Source organism: Ptychodera flava, chromosome 20 (genome assembly GCF_041260155.1).
Source record: "Ptychodera flava strain L36383 chromosome 20, AS_Pfla_20210202, whole genome shotgun sequence".
In the NCBI taxonomy this organism is placed as follows: domain Eukaryota; kingdom Metazoa; phylum Hemichordata; class Enteropneusta; family Ptychoderidae; genus Ptychodera; species Ptychodera flava.
In genome coordinates this window covers 6,374,724-6,395,653 of record NC_091947.1, presented here as the reverse complement: position 1 = coordinate 6,395,653, position 20,930 = coordinate 6,374,724, and the positions used below count along the sequence as shown (strand labels likewise).

Below are 20,930 nucleotides of genomic sequence, written 5' to 3'. Positions count from 1 at the left end.
TTGAAAACTTTGTGATAAAATCCTCAGCTTTGTTCATCATCTTATAGTGAAATATAATATATTCATCCTTGAGGAAAGATAACATTTTAATTTTGCATAACATAGGATTGAAGGGAAGCTTTAATCCCATCAAGAGTAACCGAATTTCGAATATTCCAAAGTGTGTGTTTTACAAAGGAAGATGCTGCGTTATGATCATTTTCGATTCCTGCAATTGCTAATCTTTTGATATTGAGATTGTTATCAAAGTTTTGTTTTCTGACAAATAAAGAAATACATTTCTGTCAGATTTCTTTTACATATTTACACCCAAAAGATTGTTATCAAAGTTGTGTTTTCTGACAAATAAAGAAATACATTTCTGCCAGATTTCTTTTACATATTTACACCCAAATAAGATGTGTTCCAGTCTTTCTTCTTGGCCACAAATATGGCATTTCCCATCACTTAAATTGAAAGTTTTGGCCAAGCTTCCTGTGACTAGGCCTCTACGGAAAATCTTCAAATTGAAATCATTTACTGAACTGCTAACAATTCCTGTTGTAACCTGCTGTACATCTTTTTTTTTGAAAAAGATAAATTTATTTCCACATAGTCACAAATAAAACAAATCTACATAACTGTGAATGCATTAAAATTACAATGCGTCTTGTCTGAAAACAAAAAGAACCAAATAATTAGCTGTTTAATTACAAAGATCATCATATGAATGCATTCAGGATGCATTCTTCTCCATCAAGTCTTACAAGGCTTGAAAACTTTGTGATAAAACCTGTCAGCCTGTCCTGTTGTTGCGAAGCGCCCTCAATCGTCCAGATAAGAAAGGTCACAGTGCAGAAACTTCCCGGATGTCATGTCATCTCAACCCAAAATGGCGTCGAGTCATCAGGTACGTTACCTTATACAAATCTTAGTAATTTGTCAACTTTTGAGAAGTTTTCAATTTCAAAATGCAGTCAGAAGTCTGTTAGTGATATTCTTTCTTTTCGACAGCGGTGGACGCCTTGGAAACTTCATTTGTACCTTTGAATTAGTCAATCCCGTTAATGTTTGAGCTCTATAATCATTGAATCGATAAATTAGCAACGTTGACGTTTGTTTCCTGTTTTGTATCAATAATCTTTAAGCTCCAAGAGACAAAAAACACGCGAACGGCAATATTCATTTTTGAGGGCGTAACAAGCCACCATGCAATATGAATGCTCAGATCCACGAGCGGTTGTTAAAGAATATCGTTCTGAATGACGCGAGTTCAAGCAAGGACCCCATAGTTGAAACCACGGTCCCTCCACAAAAGGACTGTGTTGAAACCAACAACAATCGCTTTGCGATATGGCCAGTTTGTGTTGGTACACAGACCCTAGGGACTGTGGTTGGTCGGACAGCCAGATGTGTTATATTTTACATATGGCCACTAACTCGACCTTTGTGGACATCAACAAGTGCTCGTTGTAAGTGTCAGGGAGCTATTTCGTCCCTTTTCTACCCATAGTTGAATCTTGAGATAAATGCTTCCTCTATAAAAATGTGAATCAGGCAGAGGGACATAGATAGTGTGTTGATTCTGAAAGTTAAAAAAATCACCTGCTTCTCTTTCATTTACTGACACGGAGATGTCACCAAATACATAGCATTTGTCTCGTTAGCACCTAATTACAGTGTGTTGGTACATAGACTCTAGAAGCGAGATACTACCTTTGTATCTCTTCGCAGCGATTTCGAAGCTGTTATCCAATTGGGTGGCTGAATCTTACCAATATAATGAAAACAATACAAATAGACTCCCTAAGTGGCTGTGAATAGTGACAATCGACCAATCAGATATAACCTTGCAAACACGCTGCGAGTCAGCCCCAGCCGATCTCTTGTCCCAGGTTGACAACATTAAACCACAGTGTATGTTTGTGCAGGGTTTCCTAGACATTTTGGCTCTGAACCATTGTGGCCCTAGTCGTTTCAGCGCCATTTATTCCTGCCCCAGGTTATTTCAACACCACAATCCAAGACATTTCGGCACGACCCTCTTTCCCAATAATCAAACCAATATTAGGCTACCATGATACAACAATAAAAACTGTGATTGCCATGATACAAACACATATCACCACAAACTTTCATTGTACACCAGGCCAACAATACATGTAAGTGTGAGTGAAATGTTTTTTTTCCGGAATAGAGGTGTATACATTGTCATCATTTATCACAGCAGTAGCTGTGCAGCTGCAGGTGTGAAGACAAAGGTTTCACCATAGACCCTCAAGGGTCTATGGTTACACATATGACTTTGGCTGCGGCACTTGAAAGAGTATGACGTGCAAAAACTGAAAAATAAATCATTATACAAGATGTATAAGGTTTGACAAGAACACTAAGCATGTTCAATAATTAAATGAAACAAAAAGAGCACATTAAAATATCAGAAACAGGGGTGCCAAAATGTCTTGTTTCATGGTGCGGAAGGGACTTGGGGCTGGAAAATACCGGACCAAAATGACTTGGGCCATAACAGTTCAATAATGAAATTACCAGTTACCTCAATTACCAGTTACCTCATGCATTGATTATTGAGCTCACTTTACAAACAAGGGCAGTATCCTCTAGTACAATCAGAAACCACTTCAAATTGGTAATTACAATCTCAATATCAGGGCTGAGGGTTAATGAAACATTTGGAAATGATATAAAAATATGAAAATATTCCTGTATCTCTTGTTATTGCATTTAACTGGAGAAATAAAATGAAGTTGTGCCAAATATTAAATTTCTTGCAGTTAGCACAGGAGTTCTTGATCAAAAGAAGTATGGTTCATGCTAAAGAAGAACAAAACATGAATTTCAATTCCACCAAGTTTCTCAATACACTAAATGGTGTCAAGCACACTCTGATTTTGAAAAGAAATTCATGCAATCAAAATAGAAATATACCATATACTAATAGCATAATGTAAATTTAGATGTATTGATGATGTGTGATAATTCAACATTGTACATATTATATATGTTAACCCTAAGCTACAATTTTATGATTGTCAAATTTAAGGTCATAAAGCTACCACACTTTGAGCATTCGTTACCTAACCATTTTCCCAAACTATTAATTTCCCTTTACTCAAGTACAAGTTGTCCAAATTAATCTGAGTAAATAGTAAAGTCTCATTTGGCACATTCATAAGGTCATTGCAGATAGTGGAAAGGAACAGTCTGGACCTGTGCTAATTTAAAGTGTTATTTTAGAAAGTGAAGATGATCAAAGACTGTTCACATCATGTTTGTAAGTCATTTGAAGTTTTGAAGAAATTTTTTTTAATAAAGGTAACCAGAGATGTAAAGAAAACCTTGCAAGTGATTTGTTTGACATCTTTTGTAGCAATCATTAGGGTCAAAGAATGCACACTGTTTGGTTGTACTTAGTTGTAGTCTTCACTACCATCCTGACAAGGTTTGCGGAAATTTTATAATACTGCCGAGTGCTGCATTGATATCATGTTGACGGGTCACAAATGAATGTCTAAAATGATGACGATTCTCCAACTTCCTCATCAACAAGTCAAAATATAACTGAATAAAAGCAGTGTTGACCGACCATCAGGAAGACAGATAGACAGATAAGTTATCTATACCACATATACCCACAAACATCCAGATTTGATAGCTAAACTTTTTTCATGTATATTGGTTACAAATCAGTGTTCTCCCCAGGATTTTTTTATAAGAGGGCGAAGACGTGGTGTGAAGCACCACAAGTGACCGCTTTAGCGGTCGCGGGGGGAGGTCAGGAGGGGGGTGTCCCCCTCCTGCCTTGGAGCTTTTGAAAAACAGAGATTAAAATGGTGTTATTTGGTGGCACTTGGGGAGTATTTTTTTCAGATTTTTTTCGTATAAAAACTCTAAGGAAAGGAGATCTGAGACAGTGTTTCATAACTTTTATTACAGTTCACTGATTTCAATTATGAAGATTACATTTGAAAACGAAAACATAGCGAGTCTAGAGACATACATTTATTCATCGATGTCAAAATTATCACCATAACACTCACGTGTTCTCATCCTCATACACGTCCGACCGAGCCTAACATTAGGTTGTTTTGCTTTGGGAAGGAATACACAAACAAAATTCTAACCTCCCATAAAAACTTCAGTGTACTCTGCTGTCCTTGGTTACCCTCCAGCTCCTTGCCATGTTTACTCAGCTAAGTCGGTTACCTAATGCACGGTCCCTATGGAGGGACCGTGGCTAACGTAACGTTACGGACTGAGCCATGCAAATATGGCTGCCTACGATGAGTTGCACATGGGCTTATGATCTCGGATGACATCACAAACTCGCGAGATTTGCAAGATCGATGAGAATTACGTTTGCAGTCTGCTAGGATCGACGCTCACGCTCGCATTTTGCTTGTAAATCACTGTCAACTTTTTTTTCCCCGTACATTTTATTGTTTTATGTTTCAAAAAAATAAATCTTTTTCATTTCTGGCAAGGGGGCGCTCGGAATTTACAAGAGGGCGCCACGCCCCTGTTACCTTATTCAGGGAGAACGCTGGTTACAAATTTTGTGACCTCTCATTGTAAATGCGATTTCAAATAAATCACCAGAAAGCCAATGCCATCTGCTGGTACTATGCATAGACATTTAGTGGATTATTAACATTGACATCTGTAATTTTATTTGTTTGTCACGTTATTTCCTAATTCAAAAAGTAGTAATAGATATGCCGAGGGTATCTGTTAATTATTATTTTTGATGAAACATATAGATTCAATGGCTTGACTACAGTCACTAATCTCAGCTTAAAAACCTCTGTTAAGTATTAATAAATATTTTTGTCCACTTTAATATTGTTTCAACCACTTCTTTATGAAACCTTTTTGCTGTATTATATTATTCTATTACTCATCAAAAAGTTTATAAAGTGTAGGTGTATGTTGTGATACTAATACTGGACAGTATACTTCATTCCAATGCATAGATATGTACATTTTAATTGTAAGACCATTATGTTGTCTTTTGCCTAAAAGTTTATGTTCCCATGTGACAATTTTTCCTACAAAAAGCATTTCAATTAAAAATTGAATATTAATTTTATGTAAGAAAGGTACTTTACCATTTGGCACACAAATTACATTTTCATGACCATCACCAAGAGTGCCAGCATGTCAGAATTTGCACAGCTTCCACACTTATTTCACTTGTTAAATTTGAACACCATCAAATTTTTCTACGGCCTTATCATTTTCAAATGTTTCAGTTGGCTAGACAAAAAGTCTCATATCACTTCCTGCTCATAGGAGATGCTGTGTACAGACAGGATGACCACAAGTAATTCATCTACATGTATAATACGATCTTGATGGTTCACTTTCCAAAGAACCTACAAGCAATACAGCCTCAGTGCCAGAGTTTGATAAAAACGAATGTTAAAGCTTTAAAATTGACAATTTAACACGGTTGTCCATGTAGACTTCCAAAAATATATTTTGGTGGTCTAAACTGAAAATGTGATGGTCACTCAAATTATGCAACTTGAATGCTATTTTATTACCATCAAATATTGACAAAGGTTTATTGTGGCTAATAGTGTCATTGCCAGTGACAGTACTTCTCTATGTTGTCAATATTGGGTTAAAATACAACCAGTCACCCAGTTCTTCATGTCTTTTTGACCACTTTTTTTCTAAGATAGTACAGCACTGTCCTGGTTATTGTCTTTCAGAGAGGATGTTTTGCTTTACACATCTGATGCTTTCACCATTTCAGTTTTTTGCTTCACTGGCAGAGGACTGAACAGTACTGCAGCTGACATTTCCATCCAGTTAGCTTCAGGTTTCACCATAGACCCTAAGTTTAGGGTATATGGTTTCACTTGCCTTAGAAACTCAGCTGAATCCAAGCTAAAATGGTCCTTACTGCTTACATTTTACATGTAAAAGAATTTCAGCACTTTTTTACCATGTCTAATCATATAAAATTCTGCCATAAAACCTAGTAAAACTCCAAAAACAATCAACTGTTGAATACATTTGTTTATTAACAGCATGTACGAGAATATGCTTGTCGTATCTGGTATCTGTTGGCAATGCTCACAGTGATGCAAAATGTCATGGGTTCTTTAGAATAATTTATTAAGATGTGCATTATTGAATCTTGTATCTACTGGTATTAACCCTTTTCCTGCCAGACAGTATCATTTCCCCATCAGCCAAGTCAGTAAAAAGTGGTATTGAGCCAAAACATGACGTATTTTCACCCACTTGGCTTGGTATTTTATAGCATCTTTAGTCCCAAAAAATCAAGTTTACAGTATTTATGTTTTAAACAGCCTTCAAATGTACAGTATTATGTAAAAATACACCATATGGAATATGCTGTGTTCCATTAATTTTTGCCATCTTGACCTGGTGGTGAAATATGGACTTGGCAGGAAAAGGGTTAAGGATGCCCAACACTGATGCAGAATGTCATACATGACACAATTGCATATTGATGTAAGTTTCATGGCACCCCTGACACCCTGGTTGTCTGTACTGTGTGGATATATATGGAAATGTGTTGATTTGGTAATACTGATTTGATAATACTAAATGAGTGACAGCTAGGACTAGTAGGAGTGGGTAAATCAGCTCTGCTTGCTGTTGACCTTTGAACAATGAATGTTGAATTTCTTACAATCATCAAGGTAACCAATCATTGCAAAATTGTTAGATATTTGCAGTGGTGCAAATTGGACCGCCAACATCCAAATAAGGTGGTCCAGATGAAAAAGTGAAAGACTATTGGATGCAAGACCACCATTGGTTTTGAGCTTTGCAGACATATATGTGTATATATATTTTCCGGTACTCATTTCTTGTCTGTAAATTTGAAAACTAAATGACCATCAATTTTATTTTCAGGCACAGCCTCTGGATAGTCTGTCCAGACAAGTTGTTTCCAAGGTCTTCATCCAAAGAGATTACTCAGATGGTACAGGAGTGAAATTCCAAACAAGGTTTCCTCAGGAACTTGAAGGCAAGGTAAGAAGCATATGTCAACAGTTTAGCATTTAGGAAAGTAAGAAAAATGACGAATTGAACTGTCTAACTCGGGGTTCTCAACAAGGATATTTTTTTTCAGGTTTGACCACCCGTCTGTTTTTTGAGCAATCCAGTCATATGTTATAAGCATACCAAAGGATACATTTTTACAACAAAAAGAATATGCAAACTATGAATTGTTATATCAGTGTGCCGTCCTTCTGTTTTTTCAAGCTGTTGAGAACATTGGTCTAACCATAGACCTTGAAAAAATGGGACTGGCTACGTTCTTTCCTTTTATGTCTTGTGGGTTATCTTAATCTGAAATATCATCACCTTGCCGGCTTGGACAGGACGGTTGACTTGCTTTCTACACTTGCATATGTCAGACTAGGACCAAGCCTAAAGAGTCAATATGCTGATATGGCAACATCCTTAACATGGACACTCATATGCATGCTCAAACCACTCAAAGTTTTCTCCGATTTTGAAGATAACTGTTATGATTATTGGACTGATTTAAAATTGTTGTGCCAATAAAAGCTACATATAGCAAATTTTTCATTTGTTAAAATGTATTGGAATGGGTCATTCAAAGATACATGTGGCAGTGTTCTCCCTAGGCCCTTCAAGCATCACGTCTCCGTGACGCTTGCCTTGATCGCCGTGATGCTTGCTACAATGCCGTGACGCTTCAGATTTTTCCCGACACCCTTGATTGACAGCCCCACTTGACGGCTCAGTGTATTCATTGGCATGGGACATCTGCCAAAACTAGCCTTATCAACATCGTTTTTAGTCCTGAATAGACTTTTTCGTGTTGATTGACGAGTTTACATTAATCAATTGACACGTACAAAGGTGTTGAAAAACACCGGCCGAGCGGCACATCGGTGTGGCCGCGACTTTGATCATGTTGATCGAGCGTCGTGTCAATGGCCGTTTATCAAGTTACGTGGGGGGATAACAGTGACGTCGACGCCGTGAAAATGCTGGTGGTCAAAGCTATCAGTCAAAATTGCGACCCTCAAGAAAGGTTTATAAGGCGTCTATACCTGATGACAGTTAGTCTACATGAAATCTCCATGGCAGTATTACGAATGTGCATTTGTATTTTAATTATTTTTCTGTTCTTGTTGTTGAGACAAACGGTGAAAGTATCAGAGCAGGAGAACGGTAGAGTCCGTGGGCTGCACACGTTACGTGTGCGTCATATTACGCTACGCTGACTTGACCTAGTTTCTCAATGTTGGGGTCACTGTAATTTTACAAGTTTTTTGGCTAACCGTACAATCGTTCTTTTGCATTCTTGTAATCTTTTTTTTATTTCGCGCAAAGTTTTTAAAAATATGAGTTTGGATTAACATTTGGTCGCGAAATGATGTCTACAGTGCCATGTGACGTAAACAGGTCAGGCGATTTCCAAGATGGCGGTCGATGTGTGGGCTTTGAGCGCTAGCGTTTCGCGCTGTTTTCAAGTGCAGGTCTCGTTTCAGGTTCGCTAAGGAGGCAAGTTACTAAAACGACAGGCGTTTCATAAATTTTGGTGACTATCATTCGTGTAAATATGTCTGAATTTTATGTTATGGTAAACCGTAACAGTCCCTCTATTCATTGGGACCGTGACCGTAATCATGTGCTCAAAAACTCGCTGGGGTAGTACCCGGTACACAGCCCTGATTGTGTGGCTTCGTTGCTCTGTATAATTTCGTAAACAAGTGACGCAATGTTTCATCGCAAACGTTTCTCCATGCAATGAGCGTACGAGTTGAATTTTTCCAACTGAAGTTGGATTGCTGAAGAAACCAAGATGTGACCGTTCAGTTTTCATGTATGAATTCATGGTGCTACCTGTAAACTAAATTGTTTATTCCCCTGATATGTATGTTCATGCAGCAGTGTGTGTAAGTAAATAAAACGCATGTTAAATGACTACAATTTGCGGTGACTGTTTTATGTGTGTATGTATTTAAATATATGTTAATGTATGCAAATTAATTATGTAAATTTTATGCAAATTTCCGACATGCTTGCCCTTGATCCTAGGGAGAACACTGATGTGGCCATCTCCACCACTCCTATGCATTCTCATAACTGTACACATTTTCACCTACAGGGCATGATATGTTACCACAGGTTGAGTCATTACAAGTCATGTTCACAGCATCTATGTTTTCTGGGGCCTTCAAATGTTCAAGTCCTTGTTAAAATGCAACTTATGGGGCATGTTATGCCTCACTGGTTTTATTATAACCAACTTTGCCTGATGGTGATATTTGAACTTTGAAGTAGAAGGGTTAAAGTTGTCATTAAATGGTGATACAGACAAATTACAAAAATGCAGATACTGTAACAGGAATGAATTCAGATGGCAGCATAGCTATTTACATGAATGTTTTATTTAAAAACCATATTTCATGTACTCCAGCACAGTGCAAGTCAAATCATTGTCACCACTCTCAAATGTATGTTGACTAACAGCACCATGCTTGGGCTAAGATTGTAATATTTTAAATTTGATGTTTTGTCCATGCCTAAACATTTCCAAGCAATACAGGAAAGACCAGGGTTCGCCCAAACAAACAGCTGCTGACCCTTTGACCTCAGAGTTCAAACTGGCATACTAAGTATGGCAACAGACTTTTTTTGCACTCAAGAAGAGTGCCTTTGACCATTCCAAAGTATTTGAGTCAATCAAGAAATGCTTGCAAGCTGGTGTATGTGCCAATCAATGTGACTACAGAATTGTCATTCCAATGGCAATAAAGTGCTGAATACCCAGTGATCAGAATTGAGATTCATAACATGATGCTAACTTAGCTATAGGGGTCATCAGCAAGCAACCACAGCATATGCTGATTTTACTTACATTCTTTGATTTTTAACTCTTGACCATATTGCATACATATGATTAGGGATATGGATTTCATATTTTACAAATATAACGGTACAGCATGAAAGGGACTTTGCTTCAGTACAAGTGCATGTCACCTTGTATTGGACATTCACATGGTTTGAGAGTTTTGGTATATTACATATTTCCTGACCACTTCTTTCTGATGCACTGTTATTCTATTGAATATTTTGACAATCAGTTGATCTAATGCACAATTTTGCTATTCTTGCGCCTTCTAGATTTATTATCATGTTAGAAGAGTGTTTGTAAAAATTCAGGCAATATTTGTGATTTTGTATCCATCAGCCATGATTTAAGGTAGTGACTCAGTTTCGTTGACACATATTTTCAATCAAAAGTTTCACATAGAAAACAGGGTCTCACACCCAACATGTGGTACATTTTCTAATAGGTCTATATTTGAAGAAGGTAAAAATTTTGTTTAGTTGTCAAAACATGCATTGGTATGTTTGTTTAAGTCAAAAACATGTGATTTTGAATTTTTTCACTTAAAAGAGTATAAGTAAGAATTGGCAGCACCCCTAAGTGATCTGTTAACGGCACTAGACAGCTGGATATACAGGGGGGAAAACCGTGTTTGGATTTTTGAAATTCGCTTTTGTGTTCTGCACAGTGAGCCTTCGAAGTGTGAACTGTCGGATTTTCGCATAAATTATCGGCTTTTGTTCACGTTTGTCAAGTTATCGTCACTTCAGGGGGGTTTATCAAAAATCTAAGACACGGTTTTTCAGGTCTATTCATGAAGTGTTAGCATGCGAAGAATCGGGGAAATCCGCCCACGCGTCGCCGACTTACACTCATTTGAAGGTGCGCATACATAGCAAAAATCGGAACTGAGAAAATCGACGATTTGTGTAAACGTCCCATTTTTCACACAATATCGCCGAAAAAAGTCGGATTTTTGTGCGTTTCAAAACAAATTATTCGATCTGGGTCTAGGTTAAATATTGGGCATCAGGTTAGAGAATTTCTGACAAGTCCTGAACATTAGTTCGCCTAAAAATGATGAAAATTGTGCGTAGAAACGTGAGGCTGGTCAGCGTAAGCGGTGGGTACTATTTACACGATAAACACTAGAAAGATAATTCAGGGCATAATCTGTTTGTCAAATACGTATCTAGCTTATAATTATATTAACTGTACACTGTTTGGTAACGGTTAGAGTCTGGTTACAAGACGAGAAAAGTTTAAAAAAATCATACAGCCGGAATGGTTAACAGGTCTGCGTTCTGCCGACGACGTGCGCTCGCTCTCTCGCAAGCGCTCGACTTCCGGTCTCACAGCCCGTAATTTATGCACGTACCAAGTGTGAAATGGTTGCCCAGTTCATTTTAGTGCCGATTTTTGTGCCTATAGTACAAGACGTCACTTGCTTGCTTGCTTTCGGAGATGAGACGACCAACTCTCGATGCTCTAAAAAATTCTGTAGTTGAGAAGTTCAACTTGAGGAATGCGGGAAAGTCGCACTTGTTTTAGTGGTTTTCACATGTGATCTGCTGCAGTCCTTTTGCTCACCATAAAAAATGACCGGGTTTTCGTGCGCTATTTCGCTTTCCACTGTGACATGTACTATTATGGCCTCGAATATGAAACCAAAATCAACTTCAGTTACACGTAAAAGCGATTCTTCATGACTTAAAATAAACGACTGAGGCGATACTCGACAGATTCACTCATTGTAAAATTGAAACGGCGACATATCGCGACACCCAGCGACACTCTCTTGACCACAGATAGAAATTGACAGGCAACGATCGTGAAGCGACGTTTCGCGTACGTTGCTGTGCTCTAGACCGACATTACAGTGTCGGATTGACAAATTGGACAAACCATGCTTCCTACATCCATGGACAAACTAAGTCCAAGACAGGTGCAGCCAACGGAGCTATTCATCGAAAAAGCTATTCCAGGAGCAATTTTTGAGGGCAGGGGAAATTTTAATTTTGCTAGGGCAGGGGACATGTTTTTAGGTGGTAGGGGAGCAAATTTTAGTTTGTTTTGTAGGGCAGGGCGGATATCGGTTGATTGTCCTGGGGACAGGGCTTGGCGAAAAACTTTTTGAGGGGAATTGTTTCCAGGGCAGGGGAAATTGGCAATTTTTTTTCGCCACAGGGCGAGGGAGCTTCAAAAATTCACAGTGGGAAGGGGAAACAGGCAAAAATAAGTGGGGAGTGGGTAAAAATGAAGTTTGAGAGTGGGAGAGTAAGTCGAAAAATTTTCTGTGGGAGGGCAAATTATGAACAGCTAATTAATTACCCACTTGACTTAAATTTAGTCAGTTCACATTATTTGTCATGCAACATGTATCTTATCATAGTAAGGACCTTTTTAAAAGTGCATTGTTCGTTGGCTGCACCTGTCCAAGATATGGGCTGCTGTTATAGAACCATATTTTCCAGTGAAAATTAAATAGATTCTCTTTGGACGGCAGTGTAATCTATAGCCCGGCGTACGATGCTATGTGTTCCGCTACAGCTAATCGCCTCGCTCACCACAACCCTGCAAAGACCAGAACGTAGGGTCGGTGACTTCAAATCCATTTTGGGACTTGACGTAAAAAGCCAAATTACTGTCGAAATTCAGCGTTCTTGGGCCCAAGTCGTATCCCTGCTTACCTCAGCTACTCGATCGCTTCCAAAAATGCCAGTCTTTTATTCACTTTTCGTAAATAACCGTCGATGTCGGCAACTCTCTCGCTAGCCCTGTGTACGATGCTGTGTGTTAGCTGTAGCGGCCAACACACAACATCGCGTCCATCAGCTTTCCATTTTGCTTCTTCGGCCCCGTTTGCGTTTTCTACACTGCTTATACTGCCGGCAGTCATCAGCCATTGTTGGATAGCGTCTCTTATGAAGACGTGCGCGCATGCGCAACATGGTGCGTAAAAATTTACATAATCTCCTCAAGGTATAACGATAACGCTGACAGTAATCCGGACCGTTAAAACAAAAAGAAAATAATAACTCGCGCAGTGGTTAGAAGGCCGTGTTTTCACTAAAATTTAAGACATTTTCCAGTACAATGTTACCTCACAGTTTTCTCTAATAAAAAGATCATATTTCAGGGGTTCAGAATATGAAATAATCACAAAATCGCTAAAATTTACAAAGGAACCCGAGTCACTACCTTAATGCACAACTGTATGAAAGATATGTCTCCCATTTGGTTCATTGCAGTACATTTTGGCACTATCAACAATCCTATATTATTCCCTTGACTTAATACTTATGTACAAAAATTTGTCTAGCAGTCCATTTAATTTATTAATATGCTAATAAATGCAACATCATAAATCATTTCCCCATGAAGGTCATAAAGCTCTATCCCTATGAATATTATCTTCATATCGGTATTTTTTCAAATTCAGGATACAAATTCTCTGCAGATGAAAAGCTCAACAGTTTCTTCTTTCTTGCATTATCACAATGAATTTCTATTGATTTCCATCAGTGCCATTCTTCCATTTTCACGTGTTGAAACATGTGCCTCACAAATGTGAACGATGTTGTCAAAGGCTTTTTGTTATTTTTCTGTGATTTTCAACTGTATATATGTGTATTTTGACAGCATTGTCCTTGATGATATAAAAATCACAGCTGTCTGGACACAGATTCTAGTCATGCACTTTTTGACATACTTGTCTTTCACTGTGCAGATTGATCAAAGCAATTTTCAATATACCATCAACGAAATCAATGAAATCTTCTCAGAGGCAGAAGCAGTAGGATCAAGAGCATACTGCGAGGGGTGTCTTGCGTGTTTAACTGCGTACACAATATTCATTTGTATGGATACACATTACCAAAAGGTAGGTACCATCTTAAGGATTGAACTACTGTGACATGCAGCCTGAAAACATTTTGTTTGGATACTCTTGATACTGTACTCGTCCGAGTATAAGCCCCCGGTTCGGCAACACTAAACAGCGGTAAAACTAGGGGAGGGGCTTATACTCGAGCAACCCCATGTTATCTGCCATGGACGCTTAATTTATGCTAATTTTATGCATTATTTTTTTCAACACCACTCGATCTTTCTATCGTTTTCAAAATCGACTTACTCATCCAAAGAAATTGATTGTACAATCTCTGAATACAGAAGTGACATTTTGGTGAAATTTCAGCATCGAAAACAAACCCAAACTTGAAACAAAGACATCATGTATGGTGCTGATCAACAGTAATGTGAACAGGCATGCATTGCCTACACGGAAAGGCAACTCAATATTCCAGTATCAAACTGTCTACATCTTGTGAAAACAACAACATAGCAGTGAAAATTGTAATAGTCACCAGGAAAAGTCTTCACAAATGAAAGGATAATTGCTTCAAACAAAAGAAATTGCATGTTTCAAGCATGAAAACATCGTGGCCGTGAATGAAAATGAACAATGGCGGACGTGAGTGAGACTATTCTATTTAAGGGACAGGGGTGAGCAGGGTCAAAGAATCAAGATAGTACTGGTAAAGCATGTCATTTTCCTTATGATGTCAAGGGAACTCCAGTTTCCCATTGTTTTAACATCTTTTAATAGTTTCTTTATTATCTAAAAGTAATTTTACCAAGTTAAATGACCAAATATACTCTCCTAACCTTTCTGTATTTGAGTTACACTAGGGTAGAGGCTTATACACGGATGTAATGCATTTTCTAAAATCCTCTGAAATCAGTAGGGGGGCTTATACACGAGCAGGGGCTTATACTCGGACGAGTACGGTAATATGCATAAACAAAGTGAATTAACTGTGTCAATTACCTCACCGTGAGTAGTTGGCTGAAAACTTGCCCTGACAACTAAAGGTGGAGCTGCACATTGCCAATACAGTTTTTTTCAAAGGAATATTTCTGGACTAAGAAGAAAAGGAAACCCCTCATACTATATATTTTCAAAAAGCAGTGAATCTAAAGTTTATTATAATAGCAATAGTTTACATGAAGGATGAAGGGGTGCATATTTGGGGTAAGAAACCACAATTTTAGTATTAATGATAAAAATTTAAGTCAAATACTTGATACTATTTTCTGAAATGTGATATTTCACTTGGAACAAGAGTATGTGCATTATCCATCCTTATTTTAAAATGGCAGGGTTGAAAGACTGACACTCAAACAAAAGTAATTAAAAACATGGTTACTAAAATGAATATGCCCCTTATTCAAAATGTAAGAACTTTATTGCTAAACAAAATAGTTGTTTTCTTATGTAGCCTGTAAAGAACACAGAACACAGGGTGCCAGTTTATGACCTCTTTCAAGTAAACAGAAAGGCAATTGACTGCTGACACAGACAACATTAGCCACTCACACACATAAATAGAACCAATAATTGAGTTAGCAACTTTAATGTCTGGCTTATCAACACATTCTGTGTATTCTTTGGAAGAAAACGTGTGTGATGAACATGCAAGTGTGTAAGTCAATCTGAAAGACCACAATATATAAATGGTCCAACACACTTGGATGTAATGTTACAATAGCTGCATGGGGTGTTGAGACCAGCGTTGATCAGTTGCGATGGAAATGAAATTACTTTGGGAATTTATCCTTCAAAGTTAGCAAGTTTTTGTTTCTGTATTGTTTCACACAGACACTCACTTGGTTATTTTTGCCTTTCAGTGTTTAAAACGAATAGCACTATTTGCACAAGACCAGAATGAAAATATTTATCTGCCTAGGGGACTCATGATCACAGATCCAATGGAGAGAGGTCTTCGGGTTGTATCCTTTAAACAAATACACTATTCTCTTGAATAGAAAACCACAACAATGCAGGAAAACTATTATTCTCCTGATGAATACAATTTACAACAGCGAATTTAATATTTATATGCCCATGCATATAATAATCAATACAGGAAAAGAAAGTGCACTAAAATAATTTAATATTCATATACCCATGCCTTCTAGTAATCAATAAGAAAAAACGATGCACATTACTTGACTGCAATTAGACATTTTCTGTAGCGAGTACAGCTTGGTGTTCTCAGTAATTTTCATGGTTCACCACCATAAGGTAAGAAGCAGGTAATAATATGCAATGGACAACATAGTTGTATTGTACATGTGAAGAAAAAAAGAGTCAAGGTTTTGGTAACGTATCATTATCAAAAATAAATGAATCAAATATCATTATCTTCTTTACCAACATTACCAAAACCTTGACTCTTTTTTTCTTCACATGTACAATACAACTATGATTAGAACATAACGTATCTCTATCAAAAATAAATGAATCAAATATCATTATCTTCTTCACCACCATAAGGTAAGAAGCAGGTAATAATATGCAGTGGACAACATAGTTGTATTGTACATGTAAAGAAAAAAAGAGTCAAAGTTTTGGTAATGTTGGTAAAGAAGATAATGATATTTGATTCATTTATTTTTGATAGAGATACGTTATGTTCTAATCATGTGATCTGGACATGTTGTTACAGACAGTTGCAGTGCTGTTTAAAATGAGGGCTTTCTGATCTAGCTTGAATTTTATTCCCGGACACAGATTCACATGCCAAATAACCATCTGTCAGAGTACTATTACAAAGACAAATCATGTGCAGACTTTTGAAAATACTAATAAATTGTTTGGTAGTAATACTGATTGTGTGATGTGAAAATACTTTAATTTCCATCCAGTTTTCATTATTTAAAAGGGTGAGTTTGATATGGTTGGGTTGTTGAAAAATGCACTGCCAAGCATAACATGTAGGCCCTCCATCCTAGCCCTTTGTCCTAGGGCATGAAAAAAGTTGCAAATTTCATCAGGTGTACACATTTTTCTGAACTGACACAATAGACAAAGTACAGAAACACCACATGGAGAGATTCTGAAGGAGAAAAATGATCACTCTTTAATAGTCATCATGGATGCTTTAAGGAACCTTCATACACAGTTGTATGATACCAACATAATGCATCTTGTACCATCCTTAACGTGTCCTTCAGATTGAAATCTGTGTATTGCGGCAAGACAAATGATGTTGACCCAACAGTGTTTATTTTCACTAAATCGTATGGTATTTTTATGGCATGTACAGATTCCAGTTGATATTTGCACATACTGTAGAATAAATAGCCGACAGTGTAATGACAGCAAGATAAGTTCAGAACACAGAATCTAGTTTAGGAATGGCTAAATTTGCAAATCCAGAAGCTTTACTATTAGAATGCACCAAAGCAAGGTAATGATAAAAAAAAATGTTTTTTGTAAGTGTACAGTATAGGATATCGCAATTCAATGTACTATATGTTCATATGTTCATGATATTTTGAAAGGACTCCAATATTCAGAAACATTGCCTGCGAAAATATCTGTGGAAGTAGAATAAGATTTGATAGTTTCATACTGTTGAAGACAAAGTTGATAAGATGCATTTTGGTCTCAACATTTTCTACCACAGACAATCATTCTTTTTTGTTTGCAATATGCCAAGGCACAGGGCGTATCTTTTGCTTCATTCTATAAGATAAATCATGTTTAATATTATAGAATTTTGTTTTTTAGGGGAAGTAGGTAATGAGACAGTTTCATTCAAGTGGCTGTAGCGTCATACAGTTTGCACGGTCATATAAACCCAGTTTAAGAATGGTTGGAGTTGGTTCGATGAATCCTCACCATTCTATGGATAGTTTGGATAATCTATTCTACATACAATCATGAACACTGGTATGACACCTCGCCACCCCTGAACCTGATAATTCTGACAAAGATTTTTACACCACAATATGATTTTAGAGAAATGCTGCATATGTTCACCTGTATCTGGTAAAGTCTTGGGGTCAGCATAAATTTGTCAAGCTTTTCATGGGTGGGATCAACTCATGGGGAAGGTTATACTCATTGTAAATAGCATCCATAATGCATGTTGAATATTTTTAACTAGGATTCCAGATATTTTCCAAGTATGTTGGTTGTATTTTATTTTCAAGCACAAAGGATAAGTTGTGTTTGTTTGATATTATGACTGTTTTCACATTTTTGACAAAGCATATGAACATGTCGTCAACCAAAGCAGATATTTAATTGTTAGCCACATTGCAATTGTACATAACTGAAAGCCCTGTAATTATGGCAAACTGATTTAAAATTACTTGTGGAATACTCTTGCAGTCACTCTGTATTGTTATATTTTCTTTTCATGTTTTTTTCAAGATGAGCAACATTTATAAAACATCAATGGCATGTTACCAAACAAACTTTGTTATCATAGTCTTTTTAGAGAAGAGATATTGCATTCAGTATGCCATGGGATAGAGCCTGTCAAACAACCAAACGGTTTTAAATTTGTTCTGCGTATTTAAAAACTTGTTACAGGAAGTATTGTACATCCCAATATTACTTGTATATGTGACCAGTGTTTCCCCAATTACTGATTACAGTTTCTTTGGTTTTATAAATTCCATTGAATGCTTCCACCGTTATTCAACAATTGTAGATCTATTGAACCACGCCTTACAGACAGTGTGATCAAAGCAAATGTCAGAGGTCAAAGGTCATCACCATAGTGAAGAAACTGAATGCTGATAGAAATTTCAAAAAGCAACAGTAAAGGCCATTCCTTTTATAGTACAATAAATTTTCAGCTGTAAAAACACCAAATTCCTTTTCACAAATTATCTTTTCTTCCAAGATCAACAAAATTTCATTTTCTTTCCTGGGGGGTCATCGTCCTGTCAAGTCAGTGCAATTCAGTAATGTCTGTAGATGTCAGGGGTATTTCAACTGCCAAACTGAGATCAAATATGGTAACTTCTTGTATGAGATATGCAAAGTTTGTGGAAATAAGTTAATGTTTGTTGCTGCTTTTACTGAGTTGGCAGGACGGTGACTTGCAGGCCAAGAGTTGTAGACATGTAGGTAAATATGAAACTGTAGCATGTTCTTGTAAACAGCAAACAAATCAAGGTCTTTTCATTGGTTTAGCACTAACACATGACCAAATAAGAAGTTACAGTAATTTCAGTTTGGGTTTTCATTTGTGTGAGTATGGAAAACAAAATCAGTCATGTTCAAACACCCATTGCCTGAGAGAAGATGCGGATTAAAGAGAAATTTCATGTACCAAAGTCAAGGAGACATTCATTTTGAGTCGCAAGAATTGATATGTTGGTTTTTATACAATGCCCTGGTGTGATGCTGTATATAAGGACTTAGCCGAAGCGTGATGTCATTATCGAAATAGGGCTTTAATTACTAAGTTTTACACTTCGACACAGATGTAAGACACACTTTGCTTTACTTATCATGGGTCACGTCTGTATGGGTATACACATTTGGGTATAGTGAATAAGAGGCGGTGCTCGCCTAATCTTTGGCCGCAATAATTCTGGTGACAGGACCTATACTAAATCAGATTTGAACTGTACTAGGCCTCTCTGAACAGACGTCAAGCACATATTAGACTCTGACCATGAACATTAAACTTGATACCACAAACAGAGTCCATGAAATTGCTTCTCAACAGCAGATGATTAAGAACACAATTTTTAAGGTACCTTAGACACATTCCTAGAAACTCAAATAAGTCAAATACATGTCAAACCAGTACAATGAGTTATGTCTATATTCACATATTACAAGAGTGGCAAACTAGCTTTCATTTTTGACATACTTTTTTCATATGATGAATGAAGACATTCAAACTTGTATTGTCAGCTTTCTGTTAATTGCTTATGTAAAAATATTTTAAAGATTTTTTTTGTCAGAAAATTATTTTGAAAGGTGGTTTATAGGTAGCACACATGTTGTATCAGTGACACACCTCATATTGAGACATCTTAAAAAAATGATGGTGATAGTAAATTATATATCAAGAGAAATGAAATAAAGTACGGTTTTGTTGTAATGTTTGTATAATACCAAGTGTGTGCGTGTGTTCTTTTCAAAAGTTTCAAAGCAGCCACAGATGCGTGATTTGAAACAAAGTGTAATCTTTTTCCAGTTGATGCTATGGATTGATATCCTCATATCACTTTTTATTTTCAGATGCAAATTTTTCAAAAGCACTTTCACTCCATTCGCCATGCATACATGTAGATAGAACTTCACAATCAAAGAGAAAGTTTATTTTGTTTTGGAAAGGTTAAACTGCAAGTCTGTTTATTGTCAAGACTGACGTGACATCATCCTGCATGAGACCAACTGAATACAAGGAGTAATGTTATTACTGATACTGCTTCACACCAGCAGTTCCCCCAATATACATGTTTTTACGACATGTACGTCCCAAGGGTCAAAATTTCTGGCCACATAAATTTACAATTTTCATACTTAAGCAGCCGATCACAACTTAGAAACAGACCTGCAATTTGTAAAAGGATGGTCAAATGAAAGACAAAACAACATTATTGATGAAGTGCAGTACCAGTTTAATGAAGTGATCCACATGATGATGATAATAAATCCCGAAATGGTAAAGGTGAGTGTGACCAGGTGACAAAATATATATATAGCCCGGCTAAACTAAAAGTACATAGTCCAGTGGGAGAGCTCTCTGGTTAGTGATGAACAGTAACATGTTACATTCGACAGTTTTGCTGCAGATCATATCATGCATGGAATTCTGCAGTGCAGAAACTCTTATCTCTCTGTTTCCAATTCTGTCATCAGAATGTAGAATATCTTCAGCACGGAAGACATTTCTATACTGACAGACACTTCACAATAGAGTTACACTGAAGTCAGATCCAAACTTCTCTCACGAGTAGACATGAATATTATGTACAGGCAGAGCACTCACAGTAGCAAGCTCAATGTGGCACTGTGTGAGTTTTTATACCGGTAGGACCAAAATGAATATTTCACTAACAAACCTTGTCACATAAAATAAAGAAATATGCAAATCTAAAGACCCAGAATAATTTCACCTGACCACAAAAAGAAACCTTGCCAGCATACCGATAAAGTGATAGTATAAAGTTAATATAGAACTGAGGTAACAGAAACACATTTAAAAATATACTGCTCTATTTCATCTAGCATTGGTCATTTTCATGTTCA

At 37.0% G+C, this 20,930-nt stretch overlaps 1 protein-coding gene across 1 annotated transcript; it reads left to right on the top strand.

Moving 5' to 3' along the window:
- The first annotated feature begins 834 nt into the window (after positions 1–834).
- LOC139119862 (golgin subfamily A member 7-like) lies at positions 835–19,789 on the top strand. The gene is made up of 5 exons (XM_070683786.1): positions 835–889; positions 6,895–7,014; positions 13,587–13,739; positions 15,548–15,649; positions 16,877–19,789. Exons 1-5 carry the CDS (start codon positions 854–856, stop codon positions 16,907–16,909), a joined length of 444 nt encoding a protein of 147 aa, XP_070539887.1. The 5' UTR covers positions 835–853; the 3' UTR covers positions 16,910–19,789.
- The last annotated feature ends 1,141 nt before the right edge of the window (positions 19,790–20,930 follow it).

Coding starts and splice junctions, on each gene's coding strand:
- LOC139119862 (XM_070683786.1), top strand. CDS start 854: ATGTCATCTCAACCCAAAATGGCGTCGAGTCATCAG. Junction 890..6,894: donor AAATGGCGTCGAGTCATCAG/GTACGTTACCTT, acceptor TTTTATTTTCAG/GCACAGCCTCTGGATAGTCT. Junction 15,650..16,876: donor TGGAGAGAGGTCTTCGGGTT/GTATCCTTTAAA, acceptor CGTGTCCTTCAG/ATTGAAATCTGTGTATTGCG.